General features: G+C 35.3%; 1 protein-coding gene across 6 annotated transcripts; it reads left to right on the top strand.

The window, feature by feature from the left end:
• The first annotated feature begins 51 nt into the window (after positions 1 to 51).
• Positions 52 to 17,671, top strand: LOC110844177 (maternal protein pumilio). Of its 6 annotated transcripts, none has more exons than XM_022090314.2 (19): positions 52 to 506; positions 3,044 to 3,164; positions 4,671 to 4,861; positions 4,930 to 5,241; positions 5,324 to 5,576; positions 5,668 to 5,798; positions 12,520 to 12,610; positions 12,717 to 12,806; positions 13,639 to 13,917; positions 14,118 to 14,201; positions 14,455 to 14,523; positions 14,742 to 14,977; positions 15,046 to 15,375; positions 15,461 to 15,547; positions 15,662 to 15,999; positions 16,082 to 16,219; positions 16,307 to 16,348; positions 16,435 to 16,472; positions 16,566 to 17,671. In XM_022090314.2, the coding sequence occupies exons 1-19, from the start codon at positions 249 to 251 to the stop codon at positions 16,598 to 16,600; spliced, it is 3,123 nt and encodes a 1,040-aa protein (XP_021946006.1). In that variant the 5' UTR covers positions 52 to 248; the 3' UTR covers positions 16,601 to 17,671. The 6 variants fall into 6 exon arrangements, with proteins under 6 accessions (XP_021946006.1, XP_021946007.1, XP_021946008.1 ...); XM_022090317.2 differs by lacking the exon at positions 52 to 506 and adding an exon at positions 2,422 to 2,843; XM_022090315.2 differs by lacking the exon at positions 14,455 to 14,523.
• The last annotated feature ends 102 nt before the right edge of the window (positions 17,672 to 17,773 follow it).

Raw genomic sequence — 17,773 nt, 5'->3', positions numbered from 1 at the left:
TTACATTCTGTAAATTACCGGAAACAAAAGACTGCACTAATTTAATTAGGTCTGCAGAGAGATTACTGACAATTAATTCTTAGGAAGAGGAAAGGGTAGCATAATAAGAATCTGGAAATTCTAGGAGATTCTAAAATTGAGTAATAATAATCATTCCTTAAAGAACAATAATAACGCGACATTAATTTCTTACAAAATAACTTTATACTACTAATAATAATAATATCAGAAATTGTAAAATTGTGACAATGGTGGGCTACATGTTTCCCCCCGGACATCACCCTCAACAACAACCTCTGCCCCAGCAAATGCCGGCACAACAACAACTCCTCCCCCTCGGGGTGGGTGCAGTCGCTCTCGATCCGCAACAGCAGCAACAGCAATCCCAATCCGTGGGTCAAGGTCAAGGGCCTGCCTCGCAACAACCAGTTGGAACAGCCAAACCAAACTCTGCCAACAATGGGGGGCAGAACAAACAACCTCGGTGGACCGGTGACCCTCAAGAGGTGAGGATATGCACTTCCTAGAAATTTACTTTGTGTGCATTTTGATAACGACAAAATTAATAGAGACAGTCCATTATTCATATGGTCGAATACATGTTTCGGGATTTATACGATACATATAAACATTACGATGCATTTTACTGTCCAGCATTGTTCTCAAATAGAGAAAGTATGAGAAAGTAGACAGACGTCAGCAGAGTGGGTGAAACTATTCATGAAATTGACAAGTTCGTAATAGATATATGTAGTGCATATGTATGTAGATATATAGAAAGGATCACATTTAGCCTGTAATTGGAAATATGAAATCTTGACAATAGAATAAATGAAGAACTAAACAAAATGCACATACAGACGTCACCCCCACATGCGCACCTATTTCTTGAATCATTCATTTATTTGGTTCATTAGTAAATTTAGCTCGACATGACGACGTTACCTAATGCATGCAATAATTCACATTTCACATTCCCATTCCCTTCATAGATATCTTGAAAGACCACAAAAGAAAGATAACAGCCAAAACAGTAATTAATCCTTGTACAATAATAGCTCATTTATTTCTCCAAATAACCTATGAGGTCGGACATCCATTGCGCTTCTGCTTTGAGACAAAGGAAAAGAACAAAGAAAGAGATGCAACTAATGCAAAAACAGTCAAGCTCTCATCATCACCAAACCAACACTACTTTCGAACCATCCCATCTTGCCATATCCTCCTCTCTCTGGTCTGGTTGACCCATCATGATTTCGTTCTTTTTCGTGAGAAGATAAAGGAGCAGAAGTCCGTCCATAGTAAATAAATGTGTGCATGAGGGGTCCTTCCTGCCTCCAGCCTAAACTCCATCCTTGCAATGGTTAGGTGACATGAAAAAGGTCTTATGTAATGCGATCGGTCGTCATTTTACCTAAGGAACAAGTAATGTGATGGTCATAGACATTTTTTCACCACATACGACATACTAAAAAAAAAGTACTAAGGACATATCACATCTCAAGTCTCAAGTGTAAAAACCAAACCACATCTGTGTCCATTTCATTTGTGAGAAAGGGCCACATTCATAGTGCTGGCATTTTTTTAACAAACCAATTCAACTATGTAGAACTGTTTAAAATCAAAATTGTCCTTTTTCAAATAAATAGGTTGTATGCATTGTACGATTTAGTGACACATGATGTGTCACACATCATCACATCCTATCAAATATTGAATATGAAATATATTGGCTACTGACGCATGCGGAAGTCAGGGTTTATTTTCATTATATTGTTATTGTTTGTTTTCCTTGAAGAGGTTTATCTAGGTTGATTGCACAGGTTATCTAAAGTTATATATCCACCACACCACACCAATTCCTGGCATACAGCCTGACTTATTTTTACCTATTACATACACTACACGGAGGACTGGCTGGACAGATTGCTGCGTACCTATCTTTTGTGTGCTTTAATAATAAAATACATATCATCAGTCCGTATCAAATAAATAAATGGTCTCGGTAATGCTGGACATGTAAACATTGTGCCAACAAGTAATGCACTTTAGAGGGTAACATAATATTTTGGCGTTATCATTTGTACATTTCCACATTATATGCACAAATTGAATGAATAGTAAATGACAATTTTGAAAATCGAGACATGAACTAAAAAAATAGCCATTTCTAACCCCAAAATGCATGTAATGCTGATTTTTAAACATATTCCGGTGGTTATCAGAGTGCATATTATGCTACGTAATTCATGTTAGTTTGCATGTATGAGACGAACTGCACGGAATCCGCGATGGACACCGAGAAGGGGGACTCTTCTTTTGCATAATGACTGACAATGAGTCAGTGGAAAACCATCGAGCTAGAAGCAAAGAGAGCGAACCACGATCCCATCTCTCAACCATCGAACGGCGTCTCCCATTCTTTGCTTCTCACCCTCGCGATCTCCAAGTCTCCACCAAACTAACAATAAATAATTATAATACTATCACTTTGTAGCACAATTAACATTGCTAATTGTACATATTGGCATATTAATAGCTATCTCGTTAGTCCTCGTTGTGCACTATAACTTGTAAAGATAGTCACTAAATCATAAATAGTTTCGAATTATTCGGTAAACAGAGAGATTCAAATAAAATAACTACTAATTGACAGAAGTAAATTGTTGATTCAAGCAATACTAAGAAGACTGACTAAAAAATTGCCTGTGAATTCGAAGTTTTGAAGGAGGAGATTTCGTTTAAAAAATCCACAAACTCAATTGTTTGCGGTGTTGGTCGACTCTATTTAAAGTTACGGACCAGTTTTTATTCACACGAGCATCATGAAGGACATGGACGTGGTATGTACTTTGCATACGATTTCTTGCTAATTTGGCGAAGACATAATAATACAGAAAGAATTAGTTTACAATATTTTGGGTTCAAAGGATTTGAATGAACCAGTATTTAGTTAGATGGTATTTTTTTGCGACGGTGAATTATTTGTAACGGCTAATTGTGAAGTATTACTAATGTATGTTGTGTTTTGTTTTAATTGCAGTTGACGACCAAAAAGTTGTGGGAAGTTGGAGATCCGCCGGGTACCGTGAACGTGAATGCTAAAGAAGACAAATTAATGGGAGGGTGGCAGTTTAGGAATGACACGTGGTCACCAAATTCAGGTATTCAATGGCTTACCATATATCATATTTTTGTCAATTTCATATTGAATTGAAATTATAAGAATATGGGAAGAGAAAAAGCACAGTTGGCATATTAATGCATACATGTTCCTAAAATTTAGCTTCAGATTGTAAGATTGCGATTAACCCATTGTTCTCATCTTAGTTTCATAATTCTTAGTTGGTAGAAATGTTTCTCTAAATTTTGAGCCAATCTAACCTCTGAAATTAGAGTATTAATAGTATCTTAGGACGTTACGACATACTTAGCCTTGGGATTAGAATTGAATATGTAGACACATTTATTTTGATAAGACAAATGGAAAAGTTATTTTGCCTAGGGAGAAATGATAGGGGATTCCGACCAAAGTATCATTCATTGGGATTATTGTAATTTTTGTTTCGTTACATATTGTGTATCTGTAGCTATCTCCAAATTTTGCATTTGTTATCAGCTATTATTGATATACATAAGATAAAAGTTTCAGACGTTCTGGAAGCAAATAATAATCGTGTTTAGACTTTGACTGGAAAAGAAAATATATGTAGTTTAGTTAGTTTTACTCACAAACATACATCGTCAGCATGTTCAACTAAAAGTTTTACAAGCAAATCAAAGTTAGGCAGAATTTATTCTTCTTTGTTCTTCATTCATAACCATATGCAAAAATACAACGCAAATTCTGTTTGCATTGCATTGACTCGCTGTATTCTGATAAGGAAATTGCACCGTGTTGTACTTGTCGTTAGGTAAGTACTTTCCTTGTGAGGTCATTGTCGTTGGAGGAAAGAAAGAAAATCGTCCTTGAAGGATCTGACTCAATATGCAGTCAAATAAAGCTAGGAATACTGGATAAGTTTAGTTTTACAAGGATACGAACCACCGGTGCATGTCGTTGGTTAGTTGGCCAATTTGTTTGAATATTAGAATTTAATAAACATGATAATGATTAGAGCACATGCAAATCTGTGGTAATAAACAACGCCTAAGCTTTTTGGCTCAATTCGGACCTTACTTTTACTAACTCAAGAAATTGTTGGTTTTATTCCATTCCGAGTTTGTTTCAGTTCGTTGATGACTGTGAGTTGATAGGGTGTTGTCTTTGTCGTTCCTTCTCTTCTCTCTTTCTTCTCGTCGTGTTATCTTTCTTTTCTTCTTCCCTGTAGTCAATCTTTGTAATATTCTATCTAGTGTTTTCTGTCCTTCTTATTGCTCTTTTAACAATTAACAAGTATCGTCAGCGTCTTACAAAGTCAGTGGTGTGAATTCAATGATATAAATTCAATAACATTTCTAAATAATCTCCGCGTTTTTCAACAAAATATTCAGACGAGTGTGTTGATAGACCCAAAAAGGAGAAGAAGATCGCCATGAAAGTTAAGACTTCTGTGAAAATGAGATACTATTCCAACCATAGTAATTCTGATAAGACTGGTTTGTGTTGAGATAGTATTACATGATATGTTAAGAAAATAGTCATAATAATTGTATTTCCTTTCTCACAGAACATCACGGAGTTACGGGTGGACTTGGAATGACGAGAAGACAGGGCGGATTTACAGATGGGACTTTGATCCTCTCCCCACGATCTAACGAGACTGGAGGACTTGGAGCTAAAATGGTGGAGTACGTATTGGGGGCTTCGCCCACCGGAAAAGATCTGGATAGCAGGATGCCCATGCGACACCTTGTTAATGTAAGATTGTTATCAAATTACAGCACAGCCCGTAAACTTGATTTAATGTTGCTTTCTATTTTAATCAGGACGAGAAAGACAAAAACGAGAAAGTGAAGAAAGACGTAGAGAATGGGGTCGTCGTTGTGCAGCAGAATGGAATGGGGGAAGACATGTCTGGAATGCAGAACCATCACCACCACGCCCACCACCAACAGCAGCAGCAACAACAACACCATCAACATCAATTAGCACAGTATCAACAGGCCCAACAACAACAGCAGCACCATCATCAACAGCAGCAACAACAACAACAGCAACATTTGCAACAGCAACATTTGACCATGCAACAAATTACATCTCATTCCATCCACATGCATGGTCATCATCCTCAACCTCAGGTTTGTAATAAGCTTAATCAATCAAATTCAAACGCGAATTAATTATTAAGGATTAATAATGACCTATATTGTCTTTGTGCAGGAGGAGAAAGGTCTCCAAAGTATGACACAAGACGAAGCCCAATCTCTTCATGCTCAAATGATGGCTATGAACCTTAATGGACACCATGCCAGTCAAATCCAAACCCTTCAAAATCATCAGCATCAACAACAAATGCAAAATCATGCACAAAATCTTCAACATCAGCATCAACAACATATAGATGGGTTCGAAATGACGATGGATCCGTCATCCGTCCAGGCGCAACAACAGGCCGTTGTTGCTGCTGCTGCAGGTCACAATAAATATATATAACATATACAATACTAATGTGCTATCACGGATTTTGTAAATTGAAGTTAAACAACTTCTGATGGTTTATGCAGGGGTGGGAGCGCCAGGTGGAATGGGCGTCGGTGTGGGATTTGAGCAGAGCCCTTATGCTGGACTGAATCATCACATGGTCCCTCATCCTCAACATCATGGAGGAGTTATGCAACCGTATGACCAACAACAGGTCAGAATCGCGTCCGCCTTTTATACTTTTTATTCTTGGTCACATTACCCAACAGAACTTAAATAATGTCAATCATATATTATTTAAATCATGCACCATATGCCCAAGTTATCTTATTTAAGCAGCATTTCCTTATTATTGTATTAATTTGTTTAATCTTCGTCTTGGACAAGAAAAAATTTCTTCTTATTTGCATCATTCCATCTACACATTGCGAAAATGAACTCTTGTTTGATTGCGAAATGTAGCTTTTTGTACATTGTTCGATCCCATCCCAAAGTTATTAGTTCAAACCAAGACTACCATTTTCAAACAAACATTCAAAGATTTTTAGTCTTGGAATTTTGTTAGAACGAATCTTCTCGACGATATGCAAATGCTAACACAAAGATTGCTTATGCTACATCTGTTTAATGATTTATTTTTTTGTGATGCGTAAGGCTTGTATTTTTTGTTGCATTGGTCATTACGATTTGCAAATGGAAATTGCATTAGTTTTTTACCCAATAAAAGTTGATGTAGACTGAATTTGTCGTTGGACTATCTTTGCAAAAAAAAATCATTAGTCAAATTCATTATAAATTTGTCTACTATAATGTTGTTCAATGATTTTAATAAAAATAAATTTTTCATCTCCATTCAAGACTTTTGCTTCCAAAAGTAGGTGATATCGACTTTCAGTAAAAACCTCACGTCCAATTACACTCGTCTTTCAGTGTAATGGTGGCAGTAGAATGATAATGATAATACGTAAAATCGAGGTAAAGTGAACAAGTCAAGTCAGTTTACTTTATACAGACAACAAGTAAAGCTAACAATGATAAGTAACACGAACTCTGAGGAGAAAGAAAACGTGACATGGCAGTACATTTAATTTCTTCGCACTTATTTCCCCTATAACTTATTTATTTTACTACCACTTGAGGATTTTTGCCGTGAGCAGACTTATTCACTGACTAACATTGAACTTGTTTCCTTTCCTTTGAAATTAGTTCATTACTATTTTATTATATAAAGGTGAAGCTGGGGTCAAATTGAGGTCTCCATTTACTGTAAAACTCATCAACAGCATTAAATTTGGTTTATCGGTGTACTTTTTGTGATAGTGGACTTATTGATTTTACGTGATTTCTTCATCATTTCATTATTTTTATATGTTGTAGGTTTAATGGTTTTGCATGAAACGTAAGAAGAACCGTTTCCTTTGTTTTAGATGGTCCAGTTCCCACAATATGAAACTAGCATCTTTGCAACTAATCGCACATTATATTTTATGATTTACTGACTGCCTCATTCCTATATTAGTAGGAAATCCGGCTAGTTATTATATTTGGATTGACATGTCTATGCAACATTTTCTTAATGAAATTGGAATGTAGCGAATCAAATTTTGCTTTTTACGCTTATCATGATCATCAGCAAATTCCTCCGTAACTAGTTAAGAAGTAAGTGGACTTGATTTCGTTCCTGGTGGTTAGTTTACCAAAGCGAACAATTAGCTGTTATTTCGTTTCATTTGATCTGGTTGGGGTGTGGTGTTCTGACGACATGTATATCAATCACGCGTTATTGGTTCGCACTCTGAAGTAGCTACATACATAAGTATAAACGTACACCTTCACCATTACCATGAATTGTAATCTAATTAATGTCACATTACATTTCACCTGCTTTTTACGGATGCATTTAGGAAACCCGTCCCATAAAATAGATATATAAAGATTGATCCATCATCACTCCTTCTCCCATTCACATATTACATACGAACATTCTTAGTTTTTGCAATGTTCATCATCTCCAAAAGTAGTTACTTTAAGTTGATTTGACGATCGTGTTGGTCGGACAATGACTTGAGTCTTCCGTCTTCCTTTCCTCTCGGCTCGTCCTTTACATGTATATATTGTGGAGCATAATATTCAACATCCTCTCTTCGTCTTCTTTCCATCTTGTATCATGTACATATGCACTTGCAAATGTTGCTGCCTGCCTGCAAATCCCTCTGCTTAAGAAAAGAAGTAAACCTGTTGCTGCTGCTGTTGCATGCAAGCTGGGTGTTGAATGTTTATGAATTCTGATTGAGATTGCATGGCATGCAACGTGCAGATTAAAAATCACAAGAGTTTTAGCAGTCTGTTTTTGATCGTGGGAGAAGGCAGACATGTCGTTTTGATTTAGTTGGTTGTTAGAGAAAATAAGGGTAGGAACAGGTTGTTGCATGTCATTGTGTTCTAAACATAAGAAGGAAAATGATACAATTGATTCATACATATATCGTTATTGATTTCTATTTATTTCAATTACTTCGTGTTGTTGGAGTGAGAGAGAGGAAGGGAAGAAGTGAATATACTAAATTAATTGAGACAATTTAAAAGGGAGCGTTGTTATATGTTGACTGAGGAGGGAGTGATTAACCGCATTAAGATCGTTTAAGCTTGTTAAGCTCATTTACTTGCTGTCGCATAAGGTTGGAGTTGAAAGTTTGGAACCGTTTCCATTTGCAAGACTGACTTTATAAACTGCTGCTGCTGCTGGAGCGAATGTTCCATTGGGGTTTGGAATCAGTATTTGGTGGCGTCGTCATTTCGTCGTCTGTTCTTGAAATTTATTATTAGCTGTGTACGTGTGTAGTGTCGAATTAAGAAATAATATTGACAAAGGTGTGTGCTGCCAATAATATAGAGACTGCTGATAAGTCGAACGAATGATATTGATACTGGGATAAGCCTCTTCCGTGCAAATATGGATTTGTGATGTGATAAACACTATTCAACAATATTTTTTGTCGCGTGGTCTTGAATTTATTTCTGACATTACCTTTACATATCTACTACTCTTGTACTGTAAGTTTTCATCATCCTCCATTTGTGTACAAATGTCTGTACAGGAAATGTACAAAACTAAAATGTTGCATTGTTTTGTTAGTGCACAACTTTTTACAGTAATTCTCTTGTACAAAAATTACTTATCAAAATTATAGCCATCATTTGTAAATTTTTTGACTTGGTATTGTCTACTTACCAGATTTTTTAATCATTAACAATAATTATGAATACTCGCTATATATCTACTTCCAATCCGCACTATTAATTACTGCCGACTGTAACTTACTGTGTACAAATTGGAATTATATTATACCATATAAAAATATGAAGCTGGTGACAAAACGCTTTATCGGGCTACACAACACCATCAGTCCTCTCACCCCGAAGGACTTGATCAAGGTATTCACACCCTTATCCTACGTTTATTTATACATTAATTGTACAGTTTTATTATTAGTAGGAAAATGGTGCCGATTATGGTAGAAATAACATTTTTCAATTTTTATATTTGGGTTGGGTAACTTTTCTCTTAAAAACCGGTTTTCTTTGCTTGGTTTGATTTCTGATTGAGATCCGGAAGTTTATTATATTACTGTGCCTGCATGTACTCACATCATTTACTTACGGTTCAACAAATCTCTCAACCCAATCCCAGTATACCCAACTCATCATCTTTGTTGTAAATTACTGGCGAGCAAATTGGTGGCAGTGGTCAACGTTTCATGTCAAATTAAACATTTGCGGTAGAATAAATGGAGGATTTTTTGGATGCTGCACCTACAGGATGATGCAGTTCAATGCATTTAGTTTTTAATCACAAGTGACGTACGTAGTGTATCCAATAATATTTGTATTTGGGCATAATAATTGTCTGAACTCGTCCTCAGTGTAAGCACTCTACTTACACTTGGTCATTGTGTCTTGAAATCGATAGGTGCATGTTAAGTCTGGCGAAGTAAAACTTGATTGCATTTTTAAAAGGTAAAGATTGGGTATGTGGCTCTCCCGTACATATACCAGCCAAACATTGATTTATGAATTTACGATTTGTGGTTAATATTTATTTTCTAATGTAATTTACGTGCGAATTGTGGCTGAAAGCAAGTCATGAGGAGAACAACAATATACTCGTAATTCTATTCTGTAGATATTTTTTCAAATATTGATAATCATGTTTGATGCCCACACCTCGGATAGAAAAAGATAATTATTCATATTCATTCCTGTTCTTCTCTTCAGTAAAATAAATTCTTGAATTGAATTTATTTCAACTAATTTACTTTGCGTATACTTCATTGACAGTTTGGATATGAATTGAATTACAATTAATCGAAATTTACCTAAGCACTCTATGCAGTCCATGGTGCAGGACCGTAAATTTGTAATTCTATTTATTGGTTTGAAGTTTATCTTGCGGTGCATTTCTACCGTTCACAACTGGTTCTTATATATTTCTCCATTTCCACCAACATTATTATCACAATGTATAGCTTGACAATTGATTTCAATTAATTAAATTTTCTGCAAACAGCGGGTTCACTTGGTGCGAATCTTTGCAATAGAAACAGTTTATGCTTTGAGCAATTTGTTTACTTTTGCATGTTGAGAAGTAAAGAATAGTAAAAACGGAATAATAAGCAATGAGGGTCCGCAATTGTCAATTTGCTTTAACCAGAAAAAGTATGTATGCAGTACTACCAACAACATTATTATAATGATTTAGATTAGTTCATTTGAAAAATACAACATTGTTAATTGTATTCACTACTCCCTTTCAGAAGTCAAGCAACTCTGACTGAGCTATTTCAAGTCCACAACTTTTACTTGCTTCAATTTGGTAAAAATTTCTCTAGCTCATGACGAAGTGAACAGTGGAATTGTTGTATTGTGCACATTAGAGTTTAAATTAAGGGAAAATATATAGTACATACAGCATGACGAATTATACTGTGACTGTTTGCAACTCAACTTCAATCCAATGGCCTAGTTATTCTAATTGCTAAAGTTAATTCAATTACGTCCTAACGTTACGTTGTTTTTTTTCTAAGAGATGAAAAAACTTGCAAGAGAATGTCAACTGATCTGCATGCAATATGCATCACCAACCGCATATTCGATTACAAACTTATTTATTTATTTTGTAAAAGGATGACTGATTGATTTGAAATATACTTAAGCGAAGACGATGTGATTATTCGCATCATAATGTGTGTACATAATTCTTTAAGGATCAAAGCGATATGGATGAGAAAGTTGGTGGACACTGTTGTTAAATTTGTTCAAAATTGTTGATATTTTCGCAACCGGAGATGCATGATTGAAATTAATACTTGATGTGGTGTTTAACAATAAATCAAAATGTTCATTCGGTGTAAGGCAGAACAGCATACATGCAACCGATCGTCATTTTCCGTGAAACACTATTTGTCCACGGTATAATTTGCTTTTGACATTTTCTGGTCTAAATAACCAAAAAAGTGGTCTTCTGCAAAATTTTATCAGGTAGTCAGCCACACGGCAGATCAAGAACAATGAAATTGCAATTACATTTTTTGCTATTCTATATCTCCTCTCTTATGTGCCCGTTTATTTAAAAAAACAGTTGACATTTTCTCTTGTGTTATCAAACCTGTGTTTCTTTCCTGCTTTTACTCAAGCTGTGCAAACTAAATGTGGAAAATTATATTTCTCTCAACTATCTAATTTCATGGATGGATCTTTGTGAATACATAAATGATACGTATGATATATTGGAAGGAACGCGTCTTGTGTAGTTCTTCTCTGCTAACTAACCGTTATTTGTTTTAAAAATTAGTTGACCATCTATTATCCGAGACAGGTGTAATGAACGCTTTATTGTCTTGGAGTTTCGTAGCGGCTACTTCTTTCATGAATTAGCAGTATTTGTTTCACCACTTGAACATAACATAATTTGATTAAGCTCGTGTGAATTAAAACTGATTAATATTCGCCTCACATATGCATTGAAGTAATACAAGCAGAAAGAACGGACATGAATGACGTATAGTAATATACGCGAGTACTGCGGTGATTGATAACGTGCATTTATAACGGAATTTTTTTTCATAGTTTTTTTGTATTGATTGATATGGTTAGAAATTGATTTATTAAACAGCTAAATATCCAAGAAGTATGTACAGATAACCTCGTTTATGAGATGCTCAGTCTCATTAGATACGAATAATGATGCAAGAATAACGACAACTTTTCTTCTCTCACTTTGAAAAATGCAATTATTTGTGGTACTACTTAAGAAATAGTAGTAAACTAATTGAGATTTCATTTGAATTGAAAGTTGGGAACTGAGTTTTAGTAATTTGATTTTAATGACGGAAACAAATTATCTCGAAATTTTGTGAGCCTGCTGCTGCTCTGGTGAAATGCTGGTGTATTTCGCATCAGCCAAGCCACTAAATATGTGAATTCCAAATAATCCTGTTTGACTAATAATATTGTCCAATTGGGCTTCGGATGGACCGTTGACTTGGTTTGTCTTTTTGTTAATTATGTTCTTCCAAGCTAATTAATTTAATCGCTAGAGAACATTGTAAAATGAATTTGTTAAATATATGTACAAAGTACTCCGCATACGCCTAGATTTGCGTGCTTTTACAACATGCTGTATGCACGGTCTCTTATTATATTTGCTTTTGAACATAAAATTACAAATTTTCATCTTTTTTTGTCTTCCTCTCTTGTCAATTTAAAAAATTATGTTAATTTTGCTGTACTTAAATCTTATAATGGCTTGTCCCTTGAAGCCATTTGTATCATTACAAATTTCCTCGAATATTATACCCATCTTCAAGTATGCCTCTCTTGACATCCAACTTTCTTAGACTTGCTGACTATTTTTTTACATTTTTTTTCTTTCATAGCTCTTCCGCAATCACAATGGTTCTGCTGGTAATGGAAATCCTCAAATGTCCCTCGTGCCGCAACAGTATCTTCAACAGCAACAGCAACTCAGTGAGTGACAAATTACTTATTTTGCAACAACTATCTGGAATATTTATTGTTTTGTGAAAATTAATCAAATTAAACTCATCATCTCACTTGTGTTACTTTTTTCTAGCTGCAGCTGGCATCCCTCAACCGTCCGCAGGGTATCCGCTCGCTCCATATGTTATCAATCCGCAAGAGCCGTACACACTCATTGCTGCAGGTTCGTACTTTTAAAGTAATAACGATGATAATAGTAAAAGAATTGTGCATGATTAGGAAGATTATAGATAAGGCAAGAAAGAATGAGGATAAGCATATGCGTCACAATGGATGTGAAGTGTGACCTAGATTTATTGTATGATTTTCCCAAATTTGCTAGGATGTGTGCTTTTCTTGTGAGAAAAGATTTCTCCGCCATTCGTCGTTGTCGTCGAGCTCCTTACTTGTGAGATAGGTCGTATTGTATGAAATTTGTACGGTTTGCGTATGTACTATGCATGTATTCAGGAAATAAGTACTATGCACAATAACCAACTACATGTGATGATGAATCAAGATGATTTCACTGTGATAGGACGACGAGAGAACCAACAACACGACCATTTTTGGACTGAATTTTGAATGAATTGATTTTGTGATCGATTGGTTACTTTTTAGCACGAACATGATGATTGCCACTCATTTAGTTCACCATTATTACAAGATTTGAATTGGAGGATTGCGTCTGAATTAGAAAGACGACGATGATAAGATCAACGCAACAATCCTTTTCCTTTGTGGTTATTAATGCTTTGTCTTTAGATGATAAAATTCAAAGTCTTGCTTTTCTATTCAATTCGGATATGAGCATACAATATATTATATTATTATTATTAACAGTCGTCAAATTAGTCACGACTCTTATTATTTATTAGTAGTTGTATGGTTCGTTATCTATTTTTTCTTTCATGTTTTTTTTCTCTTCGGATTGCCAAGTAGCGCTTGGATTCATCTGTAATATATAGGTTTGCGGCAATTATTAATAAAAATAATGTTGCTGTCTGATTTTCCAGGGTCCACTGTTGTCCCGGGTTATTACGGGATGGCCCCATGGGGTCTGTACCCTACAGCCGGATTGATCGGAGCACAACAGCAACGCCGTCCCTTGACCCCCACTGGAGGAAATGAGATGGTGGCTTCGAACGTGAATGTAAATGTCAATGCCCAAGGTCAGTACCAAGTGATTCCTGCCTACTACGAGAGCATGAACGGTTCCCTGCTTGCGATGGGGGCGAGGGGTGCCACCCCACTCAGACTAGTTTCTCCGGCACCAGTCCTGGTTAATAATCCCGGTAAGTACGAGTGCGACTGATATGCTCCTATACAATCGCATATTTGCATATATGATTAAGTTTTATGTACAAAAGTATCCACCCTTTACTACGATTCCTGCACATACAAATTTTATAAATGATACAACTACTAATTATTTGGTAATGGCGTAAATTATTTATCGGTGACGGTTTTGGGTTTATTTATTCCTCAATTCAAGGATCGGGTGGCTTTGGACCATTTCCTGGAGCACATGCACAACCATATAATCCCGCTTCTCTGAACGCTTCCAACATGGGACAAGGTCAACAGAAGTTTTATTACTCTTAATAATTAGATTATGTACTTACTAAGCAAAATCGTTAGAAATTGGGATAATCTTGGTGTAATTGTTTGTTGTGTTGATACATACATTTGTTTTGTCCTGTATCTATTTTGTACATGTGTTTTTCCCTTCATGTAAATGTGTAAAATGCTTGATACATAAATCATTTCGCGATTGCTTTACCTTTATTTACCATTTCTTTCTTCATTCTATTCTTTCATCGTTTTTATAGGTTCTCTCCCTATTAGAAGAGATTCTTTCGAATCGGATCAGGGACAATGGGCCCCTTTTGGCTCGTTGGGTGGGTCTACTACTACTAATAAAAAAGCTATTTATAACACTTGTGTTTTCATACAACTTTCTATATTCTTTTTTCATCTTCAAACTGTGTGTTTTTATGTAACCTTTATTTGCGGAAGTCTTGTTCATATTATTCAATTTTTAGACAATGATTATAGTATTTCATGTGTGACTATTCAAATGACTTAATAATAATATAAATTTTATCGATGCATGCAGGATCTCCTCCTCCTGGAATGATGAATGGAGCTGCTTTCGGTGTTGGCGATAAAGGACTTCGGGCAGGTTCAGCTCTGTTTGGCGCAACATCACCCCTGTTCCCCAAAATTGGGAGACAAGTATCGGCCTCTGATAAGCCAAGTGGAAGGTCACGTCTGTTGGAAGATTTCCGAAACAACCGGTTTCCAAACTTACAGTTGCGGGATATTACGAATCATATGGTTGAGTTCTCACAGGTATTTACAAAATACATGTGACTGATAAATAAATTTGCAATTTTAATTTATTTGGTAAAAATTTATAGGATCAACACGGATCTCGTTTTATTCAGCAAAAACTTGAACGCGCTACCCCAGCCGAGAAGCAGCTAGTGTTCAATGAAATTATCGCACATGCCTATCCTCTCATGACTGATGTATTTGGCAACTATGTAATTCAAAAGTTTTTTGAGTTTGGATCACCCGAGCAGAAGGCTGCCCTTGCCCAAAAGATTCGTGGTCATGTACTTCCTCTTGCATTGCAAATGTACGGATGCCGGGTAATTCAGAAGGCACTGGAATCTATTGGACCCGATTTACAAAAAGAAATTGTTCGTGAATTGGACGGCCATGTGCTTAAATGTGTCAAAGACCAGGTAAGTATTGCACAATGCGATAAATAGAGCCGTCATGCTATTGAAACTTCATCATTATATTATTATCATTATTATCGAAATCCAGAATGGAAACCATGTTGTGCAAAAGTGTATCGAGTGCGTTGACCCGAGAAGCTTGGATTTTATAATCAAATCATTTAACGGCCAAGTGGTAATTAACATATACTTACATATATATAAACCAAAAAGCCTAAAAGAACCAAGGAAGCCTATCATGTACATGTCTGATGTGATTTTGTATTTGATTGATTTAATGATTAAATAGATTTATACTCTATCCACCCATCCATACGGCTGTCGGGTAATCCAGCGTATCTTGGAACATTGCACTACGGAACAGACCAACGGAATTCTGGATGAACTTCACTCTCAAACTGAGCAGCTTATTAAGGACCAATATGGCAATTACGTTATACAGCACGTTCTTGAACACGGGAAACCAGAGGATAAAGCAAAAATCGTCAACTGTGTGAAGGGAAATGTATGTCCCTATGCTCAGCACAAATTTGCTTCCAACGTCGTTGAAAAGTGCGTCACTTATGCAAGCCGACAAGACAAGACTATTCTCATTGACGAGGTTACTTCTTATAATACTGACAATGGGTAGGTTTTTTTAAAATAATGTGTTTTTAACTTGTAAAGAATAATTGATCATTACAAGCGGGTTATCTAAATAATTTTGCAGTATCACCACCAGCCCCCTCAATATCATGATGAAAGACCAGTATGCTAACTACGTTGTGCAGAAAATGATTGATGTGGCAGAGCCTTCTCAAAGAAAAATGTTGATGCAACGTATTCGTCCACATTTAGCTCAGCTACGGTTAGTAAATAGGCTAATACAAATATTATTTATTAACTATAAAAAATTGATAATGTCAATCGAAATAATGCGCTATTCTTCTTGTAGAAAGTATACCTATGGGAAGCACATTATTGCCAAACTCGAAAAGTAAGAAGATTTAATTATTCTACATATATGAAACTTATTAGTCATTTGTAACTGATAATTAAAAACCTTTTCAATTATTATTGCAGGTACTTTCTCAAGAACAATACTGACCTTGGGCCTATCGGTAATGCATTTAATTGATCAATTAGTTGATAGTTATTTTCCAAAATTTCAAATTTGATGTTTTATAATTATTACTCTTTCTAATTTTAAACAGGTCCACCACCTTCCGCAAATCAAGGCACTCTTTAACTTGACTACAATTTCGACTCATTGCTCAATCTAATTGAAGGAATGTCTGTATCTTGACTCGAACTCAACCTTTTGAACATTAACGAACTTATGTACACTTAAGTGTTAACTAATTACAAGTAATTTAAGTACGCTGCACAGTTTGTAATTAATCTTGTAAACAAGAAACGAAGATTCCATATTATTGAATATTGAACCAGCTTTTTTTACATACACGCTGAAAGCTGTTGCTGCGCTGTTATTACTATTATGGATATACTGCATAGTCTCTCAATAAGTTTATAATGCTGAAGATAAGCTCTCTAATTTTATTTCACACTTGTAATTTTTGTTTGTTTTATATATCGTGCACCATCATGTGTACTGTAATCATAAATACTTGTGGATTTTGTATTAATATGTAACTATTATATATAATTGACTTTAGGACTGTACCCTAATGTAATTTTGATGCCGTGTGTAACTACAACTTGTACTACTTTTGTACCCTAAAATGTGAACTATTTTAAGCTAGCTAAAATAATACAATAATTAAAAGCTATAATTACATATGTATGTTGTGCACTAAGCTCAGACTTGAAAGACTACAGCAGCGCATTAAAAAATGTACGTCCACAGTATTTTCTCCTCGTGAATGGTGAAGGGTCTTCTGGTTATGATTATAAACGATTTTTGGTAATTTTTGAACGACATTTGCGAGTTCCTTCATTAATGATAATTTATGATAAACTGGTGAATTCCTACATTTTTGAATTATTAATTTAATAAGTATACACGGTTTTACGTTGAGATGATTTTGATAAAACGATCGAGATAATAATAGTAAAATTATACAAAAGACTTACTTTAATTTATTATTATATCTGTCCCGTTATATAATAACGGATTCAAAAATCACAAAATCTTGGACATCTATTATTCGTCTCATATATTATTATTAATAAAGTCTTACTTTATGATGATTAAAATTATTATATTATGATTACATGGGATCGATAAAATAATTCCTATATTTCTACGATAAGCTACAGTAATTATATTCTTTGACCAGAATAAAATGTCTGACTGAAATTCTTAAAGAAATATTTATTTTGTCCCGTCTTTTATGCGTACGTAACACCAAATCATTTTTGACCAGTTAAATATCATCGTTTGACATCATGATTCCGCGAA

This window comes from Folsomia candida, unplaced genomic scaffold (assembly GCF_002217175.1).
Source record: "Folsomia candida strain VU population unplaced genomic scaffold, ASM221717v1 Fcan01_Sc002, whole genome shotgun sequence".
Lineage (NCBI taxonomy): Eukaryota > Metazoa > Arthropoda > Collembola > Entomobryomorpha > Isotomidae > Folsomia > Folsomia candida.
Note: the sequence above shows the minus strand (reverse complement) of the source record. Positions and strands in the feature narration are given on the sequence as shown.